The following is a 20,696-nucleotide window of genomic DNA, read 5'->3' as shown; positions in this document are numbered from 1 at the left end:
GAGTGGTGAGAGTTGAGCTTGCAGGCGCATGCACTTACACGGAACCGGTATAAGCAAAAAGAAAAGAAGATTCACCCCGGCCCCCTGCCCATCCCGGCCCCTTGTCCACCCCGGCCCTGTGTCCTCCCCGGCCCGCTGCCACCCTGGCCCAGTGTCCACCCTGGGCAGGTGTCCTCCCCGCCCGGTGTCCACCCCGGACCCCTGCCCTCCCCAGCCCGGTGTCCACCCCGGCCCACTGCCACCCCGGCCCAGTGTCCACCCCAGCCCGGTGTCCTCCCCGGCCTGCTGCCCACCCAGCCTCCTGTGTCTTTGCTCATGCTTGTCAGGCTGGTGGGACATTCCTCTGCTCTGTCTTTCCTCCAGTTCTCTTTTGCTCTTCTTGTCCATCCTTGGTCTGTTCTTACATCCGACTCTGTCTCTGACTCTCTCTTTGTTTCCATCTCTCGTGCTCTGCCTCTGTCTCTTTGTGGGCCTCTGGGGCTCAATTTTAAAAAAGCCAACATTGCAGACTGTTGAAGGACATAGGCTTTGGAATCTGTGGTGGCCTTTACTGGCCGTGTGGCCTTGGGCCGTGGTGCCCACCTCCACGGAATGGGGCCAGCCAGCTTTGAAGGGTGTGGTGGGACTTGAACGAGACAGCCCGGTTCCTGCTTCTCACCGGGGTGTGTGTGCCTTCAGGGAACAGAACTTCTGCCAGTGAGGCGGGTGCCTGGAAAGCCACAGGCTTGCCTTCCCGGAGAGGGACTTGAACTCCAAGATTTGGAGGAAGTTATCTTAGTTTTAAAATAGAGAAAACAGATTTACGCTAGACTAGAATGTAAAATGTACATTCGTTATTCGCTCTAAAGGCAGAACGAGTATCTGTGAAGGGGGAAGTGTGGGGTCTCCTCGAGACCTACCAGGTGTTCCCTGACGTGACGTGGGCCCCTGCGTAAGGACAGCATATGGGGTGTCACACAGTAGGAGCTTAGTAAATGCTGGCTTCCTCTGGGCCTTCCTCCTTTTTTCTCTCCCTCTATCTCCATATGTTTCTCTCTCCCTCTTCCTCTGAGCAGAGCCCAGGGACCAGGCTGGGCAACACCAGCCCCGATTGCCCTCCCCATGGAGCTACCAGAGGGCGGTCAGGCAGGGGCTGGCCCTGGGCATCCGCCCCCAGCCCGTCCCCCCAGGGCCCCTCCCCGCCTGTCGCCTTGGAAGCAGGGGTCTGTGCCAAGTGCACTGCGCATTCCCTGTGGTGGGCCCTGCGGCTTGAGGCCACGTGGTGGTGCCTCCCCCGCCCCCAGCACGTGTTCCCAGGCTGCTGCAGGGCGGGGAGGGGGGGTGGCCGGGAAATGCTGGGGACCCAGAGGAAGGAGGTGGGGAGAAAGCAGGAGGGCCCCAGGGTCGGGCAAGGCAGCGAGGGCGGCAGGGATGGCGGGGGCGGGGACCCTCTCCCCCCAGTGACAGCCGGCTGACGCCTGGTGCGGTTGCAGACCCTGAGGAAGAAGGGCTTCAACGGCTGTGACAGCCCGGAGCCTGACGGGGAGGACTCGCTGGAGCAGAGCCCCCTGCTGGAGGACAAGTACCGGCGCGCTAGTGAGGAGCTGGACGGGCTCTTCCGGCGCTACGGGGTGAGCCCCACTCACTGCGTCTCTGTCGGCCCCTTCCGGCCCCCCCAGGCGCTGCACAAGAAGCACAGGGAGTGTGAGAGCCCCGAGGTGGACGAGGTGTTTGCCCTGACCCCCCAGACGGAGGAGAAGTATAAAAAGATAGACGAGGAGTTTGATAAAATGATGCAGAGTTATAGACTGGCCGTGAGTAGTCGCATGGAGCGGTCTCCCCGCGGTGCATGGTGTGGCTTCGCGCCGGCCCCCGGCCGCCCCTGACGCACGTCCCGCGCTGAGCCGTGCCGGGGCTGGCGGTGACCACCGAGGCACCGCTGACCTGGGTTGTGGATGCCCGTGACCCTTGCTGAGACTCCTTCCGGATGGAGCACGGGCCGGGAGAGGCCTGGAGCGCCCCTCTCGCCAGCAAGGCATGTGTAGATGACGTGAGGGCTTTAGATGGAAGGAAAGTAGGGGCCGTGTTCTTTGTCCAGGTTTTCTCGGGGCAGAGTCCCCGTGGGCCTGTGTGGACACCCTGGCCCAAGACGCTCGGGAGCGACGTTAAGGGAGCGCAGGTGAAACGGGTCCTGACCCTCGGTGCAGGCCTTCCCCAGCTGCGTGGGTGCGTGTGGGTCTGTACTCAGGCCCTCTAACCTGCTCCCCGTGTGTCCTGCCTGGCTGAGGACTAACCCACCTCCACTGGGGGCCTCCAGGGGTCCCTGGTCCTGTCTGCAGCGAGCAGTTCTCGTTCTCTGGGCCAGAGCTCGATCCCAAAGCACTCCCTCCAGCCAATTTCCTCCGAGAGGGCCCAGGGCAGAGAGCCTGAGCTGGGGCCCTCAGACACGTAGCCCAGAAACAAGAGGAACCCTCTCCTGCTCTCTCTCGGGTACAGTGGGTCTGGGGCGGGGGGAGGGGGGGGCCGGGCCTGATCCTGCCTCTCCATCCTCTGTCTAGTCAGCTGTGCCGGCCCCCAACTTTGCCATGCCCGTCACGGTGCCTGTGTCCAGTCAGAGTTCACTGCAGTTCAGCAACCCCAGCGGCTCCCTGGTCACCCCTTCCCTGGTGACATCATCCCTCACGGACCCACGGCTTCTGTCCCCCCAGCAGCCGGCGCTGCAGAGGAACAGCGTGTCTCCGGGCCTGCCCCAGCGGCCGGCCAGCGCAGGTGAGCAGGGGACTCGGGGATTCCGTTTCCAGCAGGGGTGATTCCCTTCGACAGCACGGCATTCTGTCGCTCGCTTGGCTGGCTGCTGAGGGACGGGACCGGAACTCCTCCCCTTGTGGGTCCTGGGCCCCGCTGTGGAAGGAGCCGTCCTGCCAGCTCACCATGGTTCTGTTTGTCCCCAGGGGCCATGCTGGGAGGAGACCTCAACAGTGCTAACGGAGCCTGCCCCAGCCCTGTCGGTGAGTGCGGCTGCCCGCCTGCCTGCTCAGCGGCCTCATGGGCCCAGGGACCAAGGGGGACCCCGATGAGATGACAGGAAGGTCCCAGGTCCCGAGTCGAGCCTGAGGGCTGCCTGCAGCCCTGACTGGTGTGGGTGATCATCAGAGATGTAGGCTCAGGGAATCCTGGGCAAACTGGAAGAAGGGACCAACATTTCTAGTTGGAGAAGATGCAAGTCTTCTCCACTGAGTGGGGACATCGGTGGGATCTGGAGGTTGCGCATGTATGATGTTGCTGACGCGCTCCCACAGAGACCCCCGGCCACCAACAGCCTCTCCCCTGCCCTATGCTGTTGTCCAGCCGGTGATTGTGACTTCAAATGTCACCATTGACGTCACACTGACATTCCTGCCATTCCCGAGTGATCCGGGAATTGGGATGAAGGCAGCCCCACGCTTCCAGGGGAACAGTGTGCTCTCAGGGGACAGAGCAAGGTGACACTTGTGACTGTGGTCGTCCCCACTTCTCTGGGCTTTAGAACCCCCAGCTCAGCCCCAGGCATTATCTCATGCCCCCTTGGCAGTGCTCATGCACTGGGGTCGGGGAGGTGGAGGGGTGGGTGGCCACCCTTTCCTCTCCAGGGAGGGCCGGAGGAGTGCCTGCAGACTTCAGGCCACGGCGATCCTTCCAGGCGCTCGAGCCCGGCACGCAGAATGCAGGTGGAGGCCTAGCGTGGCCTTCCAGCCAGTGGCGTGGCCCTGGTTGAGTCATTGTGCTTCTGCCAACCAGGCCTCGAGTTTGCTGTTTTGTGAATGGGGCTGAGCCACGCACGTCCCGTCTGCCTCGCACAGTTAGCGTGAGGGTTAAATGAGATCGTGTGCAGGTGGAGGCCCCATGTACACTGTGGCGGAAATGCACAAGGTCGTTGTCACGCTGGTTGTTGCCAGTCTCATTGTGGTGGTGGCTGTGTTATCCCGTGTAACCAGTGACAGCACTGCCACCGGCAGATGGCTCGTCTTCTCCAGAGCCGCGGGCGTCCTGTCGCATGCACCCCGTCTCCTGGCCAAAGCTGCAGTCTGAGTGGTCGGGGTTCCTCGGGGGTCCTCACAGAGGCCCAAGTCCCAGGGTGCCCTTCCTGTCTGCAGCCAGGTCCCTATGAGCCAGTGGGGCAGGTTGTGGCATCAAAAGGGCTGGACGCCCTGTCTGTGAGACCAGAAGGAGGGAAGCGGGAGGGGCGTGGCCACTGCGGCTGCCGGCTCCAGTGCTCCTCCCCCTGTGCACACAGTGCTTAGAGGTGGGGGAATAACCCCGTCATGCAGGAGTGAGGGGGCCTCTCCCCTCTCCCAGCACAGGGTGGTTTTCGGGGAAGATCAGAGAGCTCAGCACCCCGCGCGATTCTGAGCATGGACTCCTGACACACGGCTCTAGGGCTGGGTCCGTGTTTGTCCTTTGACCCGTCTCCTCCTCTCAGGGAATGGCTATGTCAGTGCTCGGACTTCCCCCGGTCTCCTCCCTGTGGCCAACGGCAACAGTCTCAACAAGGGCATCCCCGCCAAGTCTCCGCCCCCGCCCACCCACAGCGCCCAGCTTGGAGCCCCCAGCCGCAAGCCCGACCTGAGGGTCATCACTTCCCAGGGAGGAAAGGGGTTGATGCATCACTTGGTGAGTGGGTGTCTGCACCGAGGGGCAGGGGCTGGGTCATGGGGAAGAGCCAGCCTCCAGCAGGAGAGATGCAGGCTAGCCAGTAGGTGGGACTGCCCAAGGGAGACTGTAGAAGCCAGACTTCTCCTGAGCTCTTTCTCCCTAGAGGGCCCTACGAGAGGTTGGAACGTGGACGTGCCACCTGCAAGGGCAGGCAGGAGGGACAGGAGGTGGGAGAGAAGGTTCTGGGCCGGGGAGGATGATGGGAGGGATTTGCCAGCACAGCAGAAGGGTGAGGCTTGGATTGTGAAGGTGGACGTGGGGTTGTGGCATTTTCTGGAGTCGGTCTGGACAGCCAAGAGCTGTGTCCCCGGCTGGACCGCCGTCCCACTAGAGGTAGATGGGGCAGCTGCGGGGGCCAGGGTGTGAGGGGTGGGCGGAGGCCGCAGACTGAACTGCCCCCTTGGTTTTATTTCTGCTCCCAGACTGAGGACCATTTAGATCTGGTAAGTGAGGCCCTGGGACGTGTGCCGTGGCTCGGAGCCCTGGGTCCTCCCGCGGCTCCGCGCGGAGCATGGAGCGCGCGCCCTGCCCTCCGCCGGCGGGTGCGGGTGTGCTGTTTGTTTGGTTGTTTGCCGGGAGCCGTGCTCAGTGCCGAGTGGGGTACAGAGGTGAATGGGGTGGGGGTCGGCTTAGATATGCATGTGTGTGTACCTGTGTGTCCGTAGGTGTCTTCCTGTGACGCTGTGTTCGTACAGATACCCCTTTCTGTGTGTGTGCGCGCACGCGCGTGTGCGGGCGGCGTGGGCCAGCCCCAGGCCTCAGAGGGCCCGCCTGGACGTGCCCCGGGAAGCCTGTGTTGGGGGGGCTGGACCGGACTTGCCCTCTGGCTCGGTCCCACTGAGCATGCTTGGAACCCAGGACAGGGGCCTCCTTAGGAGGGGAGCCAGCCAGGCCGTGACAGCACTTTCCAGAGGCAGCTGAGGCCCGAGGCATGGCCAGAGTTGCCAGCGGCGGGGGCGCGCCGCCTCTTCCCCGCCTCCCCCTGCTCAGTCCTGCACGCAGCCCGCCTCACATGCGCTCAGGCACATGGGGCCGCGCACGCGCTGTCACGCTTACACACTCACCCTCAGCCAGGAGTGGGGCGGGGGCTCCTCCCTCCCCAGCTCCCTGACGGGAGGCCAGAGAGGCTGGAAAAGGCAGGCGGGCTTTGGCGGCCAACACGGCGGCAGTTTCGGCCCCAGCGTGGAGCTGGGGTAAACAAGTGACTCAGCGGCAGATGGAGCTGACAGCCCCACACACGTGTGTGCACACACGCAGGCACGCGCCACGCCAGGCCCCGCGTTCCCCGCGCAGATGCTGGCGTGCTCCAGCAGGGCGTGCGCGGCCCTGGGGTGGGCCTGCTGTTGCTCGGCCCCGCGGCCCGCCCGCCATCCCCTGTGCAAGTGTGCATGCCTCCCTCCCCAGGCCTCAGCCTTTCTGGGAATGCGCCAGCGTGTGTGTGTGTCTGCAGGCGCCTCCGTGCTCAGGCGTCCCACCTGGGCCGTGGGGGGCGGGGGCACCAGCTTGGCCCTCAGAGTGGAGGGCCAAGGGGAAAGCAGTCCACCCTCCTGCCACCTGGTGACAGACCGTTTTCTCCTGCAGAACAATGCCCAGCGCCTTGGGGCCTCCCAGTCTACCCACTCGCTCACCACGCCAGTGGTTTCCGTGGCAACACCGAGTTTACTCAGCCAGGGCCTCCCCTTCTCCTCTATGCCCACTGCCTACAATACAGGTGAGTGCTCAAGCCCCCCAGCCCCCCTGTAGCTGCTTGGCCTTGGGGGGGCAGACCAGAGGGGTAGCAGGAGATCATCCTGGGGAATGCTCCAGTGGATTTGGGGGATCCCCTCCTGATGAAGGTTGTCAGAGTCAGCAGACAGAAACAAGGGTGCACACTGAAATTTGAATTTCAAATAAAACAATGAATAATTTTTTAGGGTAAGTGTGTGTCAAAGACATTCTTCTGCTAAAGTGTTAAAAAATTATTCATTGTTTTGTCTGAAATTCAAATTAATAACTAGGTATCGATCATTTTAATATAGGACCTAATGGACAGAGGAGTCCCTGCCCTTAGGGAGCCTCCTGTCCGAGGAGGAGCCGGGCCAGAGGTGGGCTGAGCAGATGATTCCGGTGGCCCAGGGCTGGGGAGAGGGAGGGGGGCATGGTCAGTTCAGCAAGGCTTCCTGGAGGAGGAAGAGGAAGTGAAGGAGAGAAGACAGGTGGAAGAGGCCAGAGAGAGGAAGCCTGTCAGGAAGGTTTGCCCAGCTTGGGGAAAGCCAAGAGGGGGCTCTGGGCAGGGGGAGGAGGGAGGAGAGGGCCTCTCACCCTGGTAGTGGCTCCATGGCAGGGTGATGGGGAGGGGAGAGGAGTCGGGGGACCGATGAAGGTTGGGGAGGGGTGTGAAGGTGGAGAGCTGCTCGGAGACATGGGAGAGGTCTCTGGGTGGGAGAATTCAGACAGGACATCCAGTGGCCGGGCTGTCCTGGGTCACCCAGTGTCCCCTCCCGGGAATAGTCGGTGGCACTCTCAGCCATCCTGGCCTGCACGGCACGCACGCTGCGGTGTCAGGAAGGACCTCCCATGGGGAAGTGCCTTGTCACCTCGTGTCAGAGCATTTGTTTCCCGCCGCCGAGAACTCAGCCTTCCCGCCGGACGGGCTTGTGCTGGGGCTGTTTTGTGATGAGATCAGACTAGACGAAAAGGCCCCTAAACTTCTCCCACCTCCCCAAGGCCCCGTTCCAGACACCTGTACAGATCCTCGCACCAATTGACCTATTCGCCGTGGGTGGAAATCTAGAACCTAGCCGCGGACATAGGGAAGCCCCTTGGGGCAGGAGAGAGCTGGAGCAACTCCGCCGTGGTGAGGGGCCAGACGCCGCCACGTGTGTCCGCTCGTCCCTGCGCCCGCTGCCCCTTTGTGTGTGGGATCCCGAGGCAGCCGCAGACGGCAGTCTCATCATCTGGAAGAGTCCCTGGCGGGCAGGAAGTTTGGCAGAGGGCGGCACGGACCACATTTCAGGGGCCACTGTATTTGGGAATCCCGAAAAGCGGCGGTGGTTTCCTGCCGTCTTCTCCGGCCCTCGCGAGGCTCTCGAAGCAGGAGGGGAGGTTAGCGGGTGTCCGTGAAGCTGGGACAGGTGCCCGCAAGGCCAGACTTTAAACTGTTTGTCAGTCTGGTGTGAAAGTAGGTTCTGACCCTGGGCCTGCCCTCGGGGCCCTGCTGGGAAGCACCGGCTCCCTTACATCCTCCCCGAAGCCGGCGCTCCGGTTCCTCTTGCTGCTGCAGTCGGCCAGCGGCCTCTGTTTCGACAGCGGGTGTTTTCAGGGGACCCCACGTACATAAACAAAAACACACTGCTGTTTATCTGCTCGCCGCACGTAGTCCTTGGCCCTGGTTCAAGTTCCGGCTGAGGGCGATCTGGCTCTGGTGATGTCCTGGGTAAGGGACACTGGCTGCAGAGGGCTGGCTGTGGATGCGGCAGGGGCAGAGCGAGTGGGCTGCCAGGCAGCCCGTGGGCCGTGCTCCTCCTCTCCAGGACAGATGGGCCAGAGTGTGGTGGCGACGTGTGGGACGGGAGTTGAGCCCCTGCCACTCCGTTGCGGAGGGTTGGCTCTTCGAGGGTGGGCGTCCTTGTCTGTACAATGAGTCCGAGGGGCTCCTTCCTGCCTTCGCTCTGCCTTTTTAAGTGTGAGCATCTCAGAGCTGCTGGCTAATGTTGTTCTGAGACCAGAGGCAAGCAGGGAGCATCTCTAGGCGAGACTTTGGGTAAGCAGCGAGGAGCCGGGGTCTTGCCGTCGCTCCGCCACTGGCTCTGTCTGGGACCCGGGGCTCCCACTCTGGCGGCTGTAGCGGCCGCGTGTGAATTAGTTAACAGCCGCAGGCCAGTCTTCGGAATACGTCCTGCATGCCAGACGCCGTTGTGCGCGCCCCATGTGCGTTCTCTAGCTCCTCAGTATTCACGGCCGGGGGTCCAGGTGGCACTCCTCTGCCTCCGAGCAGTCGCTTGCCCCAGGTCACGGGGCCTCGGGAAGCCTCGCCCTTACCCTTCATCTTCTTGTTCTGTTGCACGGCGGGGCCGTCGACACTGCACAAAGGCGGAAGCCGCAGCCCGTGATCCCTTGAGTAAGTGCACAGTGGTGGGACCGCGCAGGCTGTGCCTGTGTGCCCCCACAGTGCCATCGCCCTGAGCTCCTCAGGGGGGACCTTTCCTAAACTGTCCCAGACAGGCTGCAGCCGGGAACGCCCCAGCCTGGTGTCAGTTGTGCAAACACCAGCTTCTTCATGAAGACAGAAATGGTAGAAAGCAAGGAGCACCGCCTCGCAGGGAATGTGCCAGAATCCTGGCCGGGCATGCTGGGGGCAGGGTCCCCTTGCCACCCCTCTGCTGTGCAGGCCCAGCAGGGCACACACGTGTCTGCCGGGTTGACGTGCAGGCACGGCGGCCTAAACCCTTGCCGCAGCTTTTACGAGCTGACAGTCTGGAGACGGGGGACGCGGCCGAGGGTGTAAGGGTGGTGATGGTAGTTTGCTTCCGTGCGCCATCCCCCTCGCGTCCCCACGACGCCTGCCCCAGAAAAGCACGTGAGACCTGGCAGCTGAAGAGATGACAGTTAGACGTATATTAGACCCTCCTGACTTCTTTCCCCTTCTTTTTTGAGTTGACATTCTGAAAGTGATACCTACACGTGGTTTAAGAAAAAGAAAAAGTTAATACTATTTTAAAAACGCGCCTCTCTTCATCCTGCTAAGAACTGGCACCTGCCGCCTGTGACGATGTGCATTCCCTTAGTGGGGGGTGCCAGAGCCAGAGCCCCGTGCGGTGTCCCTGCTAGGGGGGCTGCTGAGTCCTTCCCTCCTCTCCCCCCACCCCTGCAGATTACCAGCTGAGCAGCGCCGAGCTCTCCTCCCTCCCAACCTTCAGCTCGCCCGGGGGGCTATCGCTAGGCAGCGTCACCGCCTGGCCGCAGCCCGCGCAACAGCCCCAGCCGCCCCAGCCGCAGCCGCCCCAGCCACCCCAGCCGCCGCAGCCGCAGCCCCAGCCGCAGCCCCAGCCGCAGCCCCATCTGGTCCCCGTGTCTCTCAGCAGCCTGATGTGAGTCCCAGGGCGCCGCGGCGGGAGGCTCGGGGAAGGCAGAGTGGAGGGTGGGGAGAGGAGGCTCCTGTTGGAGCCGGTGCTCCGGTTCCTCTTGCTGCTGCAGTCGGCCAGCGGCCTCTGTTTCGACAGCGGGTGTTTTCAGGGGACTGGGGGTGCTCGGTCACCAGCAGACAGCACGGGACTTGGGACACTGAGCGGCAGCCTGGGAGACCCCCCCTGGACCCCTTCCCCAGCCAGCCCGAATCACCAGGATGCCGTGGGTGACACGGGACAGAAAGAACTAACATGGCTCCTTCCCTTTTTGCCCCTCTTCTTCCCTCACTTGGCCCCTCTCCTCCTGGCTCCTCTGTGTCCGTGTCCCTCCCCACCCCACCTCCTCCCTGTCCCTCCCGTGTGCTGCACCTTCTCTGCTTCTGTCCCGGTGCCCAGCCCGGGCAGCCCTCTGCCCCACGTGGGGGCCGCCCTGACCGTCACCACCCACCCCCACATCAGCATCAAGTCGGAGCCGGTGTCCCCCAGCCGGGAGCGCAGCCCTGCGCCGCCCCCTCCAGCTGTGTTCCCGGCTGCCCGCCCGGAGCCTGGCGATGGCCTCAGCAGCCCTGCCAGCGGCTCCTACGAGACCGGGGACCGGGACGACGGACGGGGGGACTTCGGGCCCACGCTGGGCCTGCTGCGCCCAGCCCAGGAGCCCGAGGCTGAGGGCCCCGCCGTGAAGAGGATGCGGCTGGACACCTGGGTACTGTAACCTGTAGCGCCACCCCTCCCGCCTGCCGGTGTGTGCCGCACCCCGGGACTGCCCCCCCAGCCCCCACCTGGGCGGCCTCTGGGCCCTCTCTGCCGCACCGCAGGCCAGTCTGCCACGCCGGCACCCTCAGAGCCGGCCTGCCCCCAGGGTCCTGGCCCTGCGGGGAGAGGGGAGTGGGGGGCGCCTAGCCCATGGCCGGGGCCCTGACACCCCGCTCTCCATCTCCTCTCTCTGCAGACATTAAAGTGACGATTCCCACTCCCCTCCTCTCAGCCTCCCTGACGAAGAGTTGACAATCTCACCGCCCACCCCTCCCCGCCCTGGGCTCCTCCCGCTCGACCCCCACTTCCTTTTGTGCTCCGTGTCCTGTTGACGGTTACATTTGTGTATAATTATTATATTATTATTATTATTATTATATTTTTTTTAATTTGGATTCTCGCTTTGGAGAGGAGGACGCTCCCGTCCCCTCTTTCTGCACCCCCTGCCATTTTCCTGGCTGGGGGGGCTGTTTTTTGCGGGAAGGGGGGGACACTTTGCACGTTGTACACATATGCTGCAGGAGGGGGTGGGGAGCCTGATAGGCCTTTGGGACAGGACAGGTGCGAGCCCTGCATGCGGAGCCCTCCCACCCCATCCCCCAGATAGAGGGAAATAACCAAAAAACCTACCAAACAGCAAAACCCCTTACAATAGACTGAAACCCCGAAGTCGGCTTGATGGGTGGGTCTGTGTTCCGGGGGAAGTGAGGCACAGGTTCTGAAAAGGGTCTCTGCGTCTGGGCTGTTCCCGTGGCCACAGGCTCTTGGGGCGGAATACCCAAGCCTGGCCCCCCGATGCCCCTGCACACACAGCACTCTCACGGATTCTTGCGTGAGCTGCACCCCAAGGTGTGGGGGTGCCAGCCAAGCTTCTGGGCTGGGAAGGCTGCCTGGGATTCTGAGGCTGGGGGCAGGGTTTGAGGTGGGGGCCCCTCAGAAGCACATTTGGAGAGAGAGACGGAGAGCCACGAGGAGGGGCCGAGAGCGCGGTGAGGGGTGAATCGGGGCCCCCTTCCTTCCCTCGCAGTGTCTCTAAGATATACAGTGCAATAGCTCCCCGTCCCTCGGCTGACACCAGCTCCAGAAAGCAGGCCACAGAGTGCAGGGGGACGGGGAGGGGAGACAGCCCCAGGGAGGTAGCTGAGCAGGCCCAGAGCCCTGGCGTCCAGGGGCAGGCGTGAGTGGGGGCTCGCTCTTCCTTGCACGGACACATCCCTACAGGAGGGACACGGGGGTGGCAAGAGGGTGGGAGGCCCGCCTGCCTCCTTTCCCCCTGGACCCTCCCCAGCCCCCTCCCAGCTCCTCCCGCCGCTGACCCCACCTCCCTGCTCCGGGCGTCCCCCTGGTCGGCTACCTCCTGTCCCAACACCCCCGGCCGCAGCCCACCTTCCCTCTTGGCTACTGTAATTGTAAATAGCAACCTTTGGAAAACGTTAGCAGTGTAACAGTCCAGGAAACTGTTTTTTTTGTTGTTGTTGTATTGATATGAAATGAGATTCTATTTTTGTCAAAGTATATTGTAATAATAATGACTCAAGCGGCCGTACTGTACAGATGAGACTCTTCTGCTGTTGTTCTTGCCCCCTTCCCGCCCTTCTCCGCTGCCACCCGTGGGGTCTGGGACCTCAGGCTGAACCTCAGATCAAACTGGAGGGGGCAGGCCCCCAGCCTGCCATCCGGAGAGGTCTGGCTGGAGCGGGCAGGTGGCGTGTGCAGGCCGATGGGGGTCTGCCCCAGCCCTTCACCTGCACCCAGCTCGCTCCCTGGGGGTGTCATCCCAGTGGGACAGTAGACAGTAGACAAGGCCCAGCTTAGCGGTCCTGCCTCTGTGACCCAGCCGCTCGCAGTATTCCGACACGTGATGCAGGGAAAGAACCAGAGGCAGGGGTGTGTGTGACCACACGTGTACCCGAGCGTGTTTATGAGGGCATCCGCTATTTGTGTGTGTCTCAGCCCGTCGGGGCCTATGCACGAATCTGTGTGAGTCGAGCTCCGAGGGCATGTCCGTGTGCGCGTGCCTGGGTGTTTGCGGAGGGACGGGTGGCCGCTGTGCTGCACAGCCGTGGCTTCCAGCTCCACGCCCCTCCGGCTTGGTGCCTGCCGCCATCCCTGCCCCTGCCCCAGCCTACCCTCTGCTTTGACAGGTTTGGACCACAGTTGGGGGCTCTGGCAGTTGCCCCCTTTGCTTCTCCCTGGGACCCTGCCTTTCCTGGGCTCCACGCACAAGTGGCTACCCAGTCCCCGGTCCTTTGCACACATGCAGCCCCCCTTCCTGCTCTTCCCCTACCCCAGTCCTGCTTTCAGGGTGACACTCGTGTTCCTACTCCTTCTTGAAGCTTCTTTGTCTAGGCCGTGATCCTTCCTTACTCAGAGTTTAAGCCCCACCTGCTGATTGGGCACACGGCATGTCCCAGCCTGCTTGGCGGGTTCCTAGAGGGAGTTCCAGTCGAGGAGACTTGATCAGGGCCTTGAAGTTCGCCAGGGTATAGTGTTGCGCTCGCCTGCGTCCCCAGCGCCTTGCCCAGTGTCGGCCGCACAATGCTGAATGGGTGCGTGATGGGTGCTCAATAAAGCTCGAGTGACTGCTTTCCCTTCTCAGGCTGTTCTGCCAGCAGTCCGCCCACCTTTGGAAGCTGGCTTGGCCACCACTAGACACGCGGTGGGGACGCGAGCCCCTGCGGTTCACGGTGCAATATTCACCAGTTTTGCCCTCTGCCTTCGAATGGCAAACCTGGCTTTTGATTACCGTGTGTGTGTGTGTGTGTGTGTGTGTGTGTGTGTGTGTGTGGTGTGTGTGTGTCTGTCTTCTCTCTCCCTGGGGGCAGGGGGGTGGGTCTGTGAATATGTGACTTTTCTGCAATTCAGTATCCCAAGGTTTCTCTTGGGGGTAGGGGCTCCTGGCTGGCCAGACGCATGGGTCCCTGGGAACCCAGACCTCAAGGCGGGGTGGGGGGGGCTTCATTTCTTCCTCTCACAAAGCCAAATTTGCCTCCACCTACTCCTTCCTCCTAAGAACTGGGCGTTTGCCAAAGTAATCACTGGAGTCATCCCATGCCCCTCCCCTCCCCAGCCTTCCCACAGCTTTCAGGGACAGTGGGCAAGAGGACCCTCCCATTCCACTGGGACGCACCACTTTCCCTCCCCCTGCCCCCAGCAATGTTCTCAATGCGGCGAGACTGACCCCTGACCTTTACCCAGCCCTCCCCCCCTTGGACAGGAAGGAATTAATGCACCTTCTCTTGATGATTATTTATTTGTTTGGAGAGACAGAAATGATGTAAAAGTGTATCTAGAAATATCTATATCTATATATTTTTAACTGACTCTTTGGCATCCCCTGGGGTGGGGCGGGGGTGAATTTGGGCTTTTGTGGAGGAGAGGAGACCTGGAGCCTGGGAACTCCTGTCCTCTCCTCTGCCACCTTTGTCCACCCCCTAAGCGATGGTGGAAGGCGTGGGATCTGTGTGGGGCCAGGGGGCTGGAATGTTCTGTGGAGAATCTGGATTCTCTTTGTCTTCCCCATTCAAGCCCCAGAGGGAAGGGGGAGAGGGAGGGGAGGCATGGAGGTGCCCCGCAAACCCGACAATCACCCACACTCCTGGGGCTGCTCCTGGGTCCTGGGCAGGGCTAGTCCAAGTGTGTGGCTGTTGATTTGTTTTCAATATTTCTTTCCGTGCTGTATGGTGATGCTTTCTTAGTATTCTACACAATAAGAAGACAGTCCTCGGGATTCTTACGAGTTTTGTTTGAAAACTCTTTCACTATATTTGTTGTAAAGAGGTTTACTATTAAAAGAAAAAGAATACACGTTTCTGATACTTGGGCTTGGGTTCTGGTTTCTTTGGTGCGGTCGGTGGAGGAGAGGCCCGTGCGGTCCGAGCGTCCGCTCGGCACGGTGGGGGGGGTGGGGTGCTCCTCGGTCTCAGGTGAGCATTTCCCCCAGGTGCTCTGTCCCGCGGAAAGCTGCACGGGGGTTCCTGGGGCACGAGAGGCAGAGGAACAGCGCCCGAGGCCAGGTCAGGAGCAGGGTGACTGGCAAGAACTCGCCACGGATCCTGCCGGCGCGGCCGCAGCGACCGCCGTCCTCTTCTCCCTTCCAGGTGCTCTAATGGTGCTGGGGAGCCTCTCCCTGCTATCCGAAGGCGCCCCCGAGGGCCCCCCAGCCGCCGGGGGACAGATGCGGGGTCTGGCTCGGCCGGCCAGCGCAGGGTATGCACAGGCCGGTGCTGGTGAAGCACAGAGGGACGTGGGGGCAGCTGCAGTGCGGGCAGTCATGTCGTGCCCCCCACCCCCGCTGCAGGGTCGGTGCTCCCTGCTCACTGCGTGGGGGGTGCCCGCGCCCGGCCTTCTCCGTCTGTGGAATGCAGCAATCTGTGCCGGCTGGCCTCCCCGTCGGGGCCTGCGGACCGCACCCCCGGGCGCCCTCAGCTGCGGCAGAAAGGAGGTGTGGGAAGGGCTTCCCACATCCTCCAGAGGAGACCCTGCACTGGCTGCCTGCGCTGGCCCCTTCCAGACAGCCTCCGGGTACCCCTGCCTGGCCCTCTTGTGGTCCTCGCTCATGGCCTTGTGTGGTCCTCCCTCACACCGACACGTGGTGGGCATGTGTGTCCAAGGGGGCCCGGGAGGCAGGAGGTGTCTGCGGCTGAGTCATGGCTTCCGCCTCCCTCCCTCCTCATCATCATTTCGGGGGGCGGCAGGGGCCGTTTTTTGGCACCGAAGCAGCTCTGAGGACAGAGGGGACAGAGTGGAGGGCTCCTATCCACAGCCTTCAGGAGAGGTCCGAGCTTCCCCAGACACTGCTGTGGGCGCCCCCCACTGGCAGGACGCATGCGCCACCCACCCGTGCCCGTGAGGGGGTCTGACGCGACACCAGATCCCGAGCAGAAACCCTCTCCCTTGTCCCTGGCATCTCTGTTCCTCGGCCGGTGTGGACTGGCCCTCCTCCTCCGCGGGCACTGCCGCCCGGCATCCTGGCTAGGCGTTACTGATACTCCTGTCCTGTCCTCTTCCCCCTCCTGGACGTACACAGCTCCCTCGCAGTTGGCTCGCCGGCTCACCCGACCGGTTCTGCCTAATGGACTGTAATGGCAAGGCACGCACATCCCTCCCGAGATCAGACTGGTGCGTGACGGGCCGAGTGCTGTCCTGCTGTAGGAGGGTCACTAAGCTGCCTCCAGGTGTTACCACAGTGGATGTCATGTGAACAGAAAATAAGCCAGAGATTCAGCATCGTGTCTGCGATATAGCCTGTCCTCTCCTGACTGATGGGGGGTCCACTCACAGCTGGACAGCCTCGAAGCCCTGATGACTGCAGCGCTCCCTTTGGGGGCGCCGACATCTCTGAATGGGACGTAGTCCAGAACTGGTTTGCCCACCGGTTCTACCACTTGGCGGTTGTGTGGCCAGCTGTGGGCAGTCAGTCTCCCCAGGCTGCTGTTGGGTCAGCTGTGAGCACCAGCCTCCCCTTCCCCGGTCCGCCCTCCCCACCGGGGGCGGAGGCGGGGGCGGGGGGCAGCTCTGCTCCTCTGACATCGCAGCGTCCAAACTCCCTGGCCTGGCTCCCAGGGCCTTCCAAGAGCCAAAACAGCCTCCTGTTCAGGCTTCGTCTATGTGTCCTGCGGCGCATCCCTGGGACCCTGGACCAGCCAGGCGGCGCGCTCTGCGTCCTGACATCATATATCTCTGCTCCTGCTCTCTTTCCGTCTAAAATGCAACAAACGTGTCTCAAGCACCTCCTGTGTGTGAACCCCCTGGTTAGGCGCTGGACGCAGAGGGGCCAGGCAGCTCACAGTTCAGGCGAGAGCCAAGTGAAGCAAGAGCTGACACTTGAGTCAGCGGTCTGCAGCAAATGTCACATAGGAAGATGAGTGGACTGCGGGATCAGACTTGAGGCACACCCAAATCCGAGCTAGGAGACTCCAGGGAGGCTGCTATGTTGGAGCTGGGTTTGAAGCCCTGAGGCGTTCCTGAGCAAACACAGACAGGGGGGACATGCCTGCTGGCAGGAAGAGCAGGGGGGGCGTTGTGAAAGAGAATGGTGTGCCCTGGAGATCTAAGGCTGCGGTGCAGGTCAAGGGAACAGCTGAGAAAGCAGGAGGCGGGAGGCCGGAGCCTCGCCGTGAAGGGCCTTATTGCCACAGTTTGGGCTTTATTCTGCGGATGTTTGGTCGTCAAAGGGTTGTATGTAGAAGAGGGACTTGGTCAGATTTGCATTTCAGAAAGCTCCTGCCAGGGCAAGCTCCTTCCCATAGTGGCACGGAGGACCAGTGGGCGACCAGTGGTGGGGAACGGGGAGGCTGTGGTTCGGAGGACCAGTGGAAGGAATGCAGAATCAAGGCCTGGTCAGGGTACTTTATGAGTGAGAGGGTGAATTTAACAAATACTATTATTTTTTTAAAGATTTTATTTTTAAGTAATCTCTACAACCAACATGGGGCTCAAACTCACCACCCACAACCCCGAGATCAAGAGTTGCACGTTCCAGCGACTGAGCCAGCCAGGTACCCCTTAATAAAGATTAAAGAGGTAGAATTATAGGACTTGGAAAATGCCTGGTGAAGGCAGAGGAGGAAGGAAGGGGAGGAGGGTCAGTGGCTCTCAAACTCATGCTTGGGATTCTGACTGGGTGGTGGGGCGACAGCCCCAGGTCCGTCTGGGGAAGTGAGGTTTTGTTTCAGACTGAGTTAGAGGCACACATTCAAGCCATTCACGGCACCGGTAGACGGTCATCCTGTTCAGGCCTGTGGGGTAGATGACCCCGTGCGTAGCGAGGCTTTTCTGAAGAGGGAAGTCATTCACGGTGTTGGTCACCCATGAAGCCGACCTCAGGACATGGCAACTCCAAGGACCATGAAGGCAGGCTGGGGGCCGGGCAGGAAGAGAGCCGTGTCTAAGCCCTGCGCTGCACACGGGTAAGCCCTGAGCTGTGTTGCGTAGGTGAGAAGAACCACAGATGTAGTTCCTGTCTGTGATCTCCTGCCTTTACCAAAGCCTTGCCTGACTCACTAGCCTTATGCTAATCTTTTTTTTTTAAGTTGTTGTTTTTTTTTTTTTTGGTAATCTCTGTACCCAACATGGGGCTCCAACTTACCACCCTGAGGTCAACAGTCTTACGCTCTTCCGACTGAGCCGGCCAGGTGCCCCTAGCCTTGTGCTAATCTTGAACAAAGGAACACTCATTGGTGCATTCTTTGGGGCATCAAGGTGGGTGGGGGATACAGGTGCTCTGCTCCCCAGGAGTGGCTACAGGGCTAGTCATGGTGGTCAGGGGAACGGGAACCTAAGGAAGATCTGGTTCTACAGGCCCAACTGTCCTTCGTAGGGACACCCAGTGCAACCTTAGAGGCTGTTGGTTTTCTTTTGATAAGGGAAGATGACACTTCTCAGGGACCTGGAGGATACTCCAGAGGAACAAAAACCATTCTTGATCCGTACTAAGTGCTCAGTGTTAGTCCTTATTTTTGTTACTGGTACTTGTCACAGACATGAGACTGGATGATTTATTCGGGTAAGAGGTCTCTGGGCCCCAAACTGCTCTACACCTGTTTCTACCTTTGAACCCCGTCCTGCCATTCAAGATTCCCACTCCTACAACTGTCCCTCCATCAAGCTTTTCCTGCCTTCCCTGCCTTCCCCCCTGGCTGTGAGTGGTGTCGGGAATCTGACCCCTACTTTAGAGTACCCATCTCATCCTACCCAAAGTGGAGGTACTGCTTCCTATTTTCTACCACGGGGCTGAAAGCTTTTTTTTTTTTTTTTTTTTTAAGATTTTATTTATTTATTTGACAGAGACAGCCAGCGAGAGAGGGAACACAAGCAGGGGGAGTGGGAGAGGAAGAAGCAGGCTCCTAGTGGAAGAGCCTGATGTGGGGCTCGATCCCAGAACGCTGGGATCACGCCCTAAGCCAAAGGCAGACGCTTAACGACTGCGCCACCCAGGCGCCCCTGAAAGCTCCTTTTAAAAATGCACTGGGTGGCTCAGTCTGTTAAGCGCCTGCCTTTGGCTCAGATCATGATCCCAGGATCCTGGGGTCAGTCCCGCACTGGGCTCGCTTAGCGAGGTGTCTGCTTCTCCCACTCCCTGCCACTCCCCTTGCTTATTCTCTCTTCCCACCCCCCAAATGAATAAAAATCTTTTAAAAAAATAAAAAATAAAAATGCCCTGCCTCATCCATGTCCGTGCCTGGCTCCGTGCCTGGCACACAGTATGTGCTCAGACCACAGGAGAACGTGTGCTTTGTCAACTATGGAGGGCTACGAACCTGAAGGGTTTTTTCCCAGGGTGTGGTGACTTTCTGCAGCTTCTCCTCTACTCTGCAGCTCCTGAAGGCACACCTGATCCAACACGGCTGAGAAAAGGTGTGGATCCGTTTCCTGGGCTTAGCTACGGGTCCACTGAAGAATTCGCACTCGCTGGGTTCCTATCCCCAGAGCTGGCTCTTGGGAGGCAGGAAGCGGAGGGTGTATCTGACTGTCAGACCAAGGAGGCCAGGCCAGTTCGCTGCAGCTCCTGTTCTGACTCATTCCTCAGTCCCATGGGCTGAGTAACTCTTCCAGCCTTGTGATTGTGGAAACGTTTCAGGAACAGCGAGCGGATGTGAAAAGGACACAGGCGACCCCACCCCGGGCTCCAAAGTGGCTCCTAGTGGAGTGGCTACAGACTGCTTATTTCTGTTCGCAGACTTCAACGAACCCTTCACCGCTGGTAAACCCGAGGGCCCAAAGGCACAGGGGGCGCTGCGCTTCTCTCCACGACGCCTCCAGCAGTCCCTGGCTGGCAGGTGCAGGGCAGATCGGCCTGCGGGCCCGGCCCTGATTGCTGCCGGACCGATCTGCATTTACCAGCCTTCGCCGCGCACTCGCTTTCACGCGCACGCAGGCCCCGCTCGGCCTCCCGCGAAGTGAGCCCGCCGCCCCCGCGGCCGCCCCGGGAGCCACCTGCGCTGCCCCCGCAGCCGCCGCCACGTGCCCCCAAAAGCCCGAGACGCGGCCGGGGCAGGCCCGCGCAGCGGGAGGTCACGCTCCCGCCGGGCCCGTCCCTCGGGACTCCGGGGCCTGGCGCCTCCCCTAAGGCGGAGGGGGCGAGGGGAGGCCAGAAGCCGCGCGGGCACACAGGAGGTGCTCAATAAATGGTCACTGCGGCCAGTGCCCTTCACATCGGCCCGTCACCCGCCCACTCCCCCTTCCCGCCACGACCCGGCCACGAAAGCAATTGTTAATCGCTAAGCAGCGGGTGGGCCCACACACACTACTCAGTGGGCTTGTCCACACTAGCGCGGGCGAGGACAAAGACCCAAAGCTCCGCCCAGCGCCCCCACCGTGGGGCGGGAAGCGCATCTTGAGGCTCACTCGGTTGGCCACTCGGATGACGGACGGGTTCATCAGCCAACCGCAGCCCGGACAAAACGCATGCGTACACAAAAGCTTGAGCCCTAGATGGGAAAAAACGCTGCGGGCGCACCAAGGTGTCTGCGTGTCGCGCGGGCCTGGAGAGGGGGTTGCGCATGCGTGACCCCGCCGCCGCCGCCTCCCTGCGCGATGCGAACCGAAGTGGCGCTGCCCTGGGGGCTTGTGCCGCGTGCCCCGCAACGGAGTCTCCGCGGAGCCCCGGTGCGCAGCGCAGCCGGCGGCCGTGGCCGGAGCGGACCCCACGGGGAGGAACCCTGTCCGACCCCGCGCGCAGAGGCCGCGGTCACATGCCAGTTCGCCCGCTGGCGGGGCCTCTCTCGGGGACTCCCGGACGCCCCGCGCCCCGGGAGGAACCAGCGGAGAAGCCCCGGAGCGCTACAGACGTTCGCAACCATTTGTCTAACCTTCAGAAATAAGCAAAATTAAGCAATATAGCGTTTAGGTGTATGTGGTAAAGCGCTTTAAAAAGTCGGAGGAAGGGTAAACGGAGTTCGTTAGTAGTTAGGTTGGAGAGAGGCTGGGGGCGGGATGCGGAAGGACGGGTGGGTGCTGCCGGCAGCCCTCGGGTAACTGGGTTCAGTGGTAGATTGATGGGTATTTCACTGTGGTTTCTGTATAATACATGGGATGGTTACTCTCTTACATGTGTGGATGATTTTAAAATGAACTTGGCGGGCGCCTGGGTGGCTCAGTCGGTTAAGCCTCTGACTCCTGATACCCACTCAGGTCATGATGTCAGGGTGGTGAGATCGAGACCCA

General features: G+C 61.2%; 1 protein-coding gene across 2 annotated transcripts in view; it reads left to right on the top strand.

The window, feature by feature from the left end:
- Window positions 1-14,347, top strand: part of MEF2D (myocyte enhancer factor 2D) — a 55,972-nt gene extending 41,625 nt beyond the window's left edge. Inside the window, exons 4-11 of one of the 2 annotated variants that reach the window (XM_040635810.1) lie at window positions 1,473-1,610; window positions 2,538-2,748; window positions 2,931-2,987; window positions 4,439-4,629; window positions 6,253-6,382; window positions 9,524-9,740; window positions 10,173-10,479; window positions 10,726-14,347. In XM_040635810.1, coding sequence (XP_040491744.1) covers window positions 1,473-1,610; window positions 2,538-2,748; window positions 2,931-2,987; window positions 4,439-4,629; window positions 6,253-6,382; window positions 9,524-9,740; window positions 10,173-10,479; window positions 10,726-10,737 — 1,263 coding nt within the window. In that variant the 3' untranslated portion in view covers window positions 10,738-14,347. Of the gene's footprint in view, window positions 1-1,472; window positions 1,611-2,537; window positions 2,749-2,930; window positions 2,988-4,438; window positions 4,630-5,093; window positions 5,115-6,252; window positions 6,383-9,523; window positions 9,741-10,172 lie in introns of both variants that reach the window. The other variant, XM_040635811.1, reaches the window with a different exon arrangement.
- Window positions 14,348-20,696: the final 6,349 nt, after the last annotated feature.

Source organism: Ursus maritimus, unplaced genomic scaffold (genome assembly GCF_017311325.1).
Source record: "Ursus maritimus isolate PB19 unplaced genomic scaffold, ASM1731132v1 scaffold_2, whole genome shotgun sequence".
NCBI lineage: Eukaryota > Metazoa > Chordata > Mammalia > Carnivora > Ursidae > Ursus > Ursus maritimus.
Note: the sequence above shows the minus strand (reverse complement) of the source record. Positions and strands in the feature narration are given on the sequence as shown.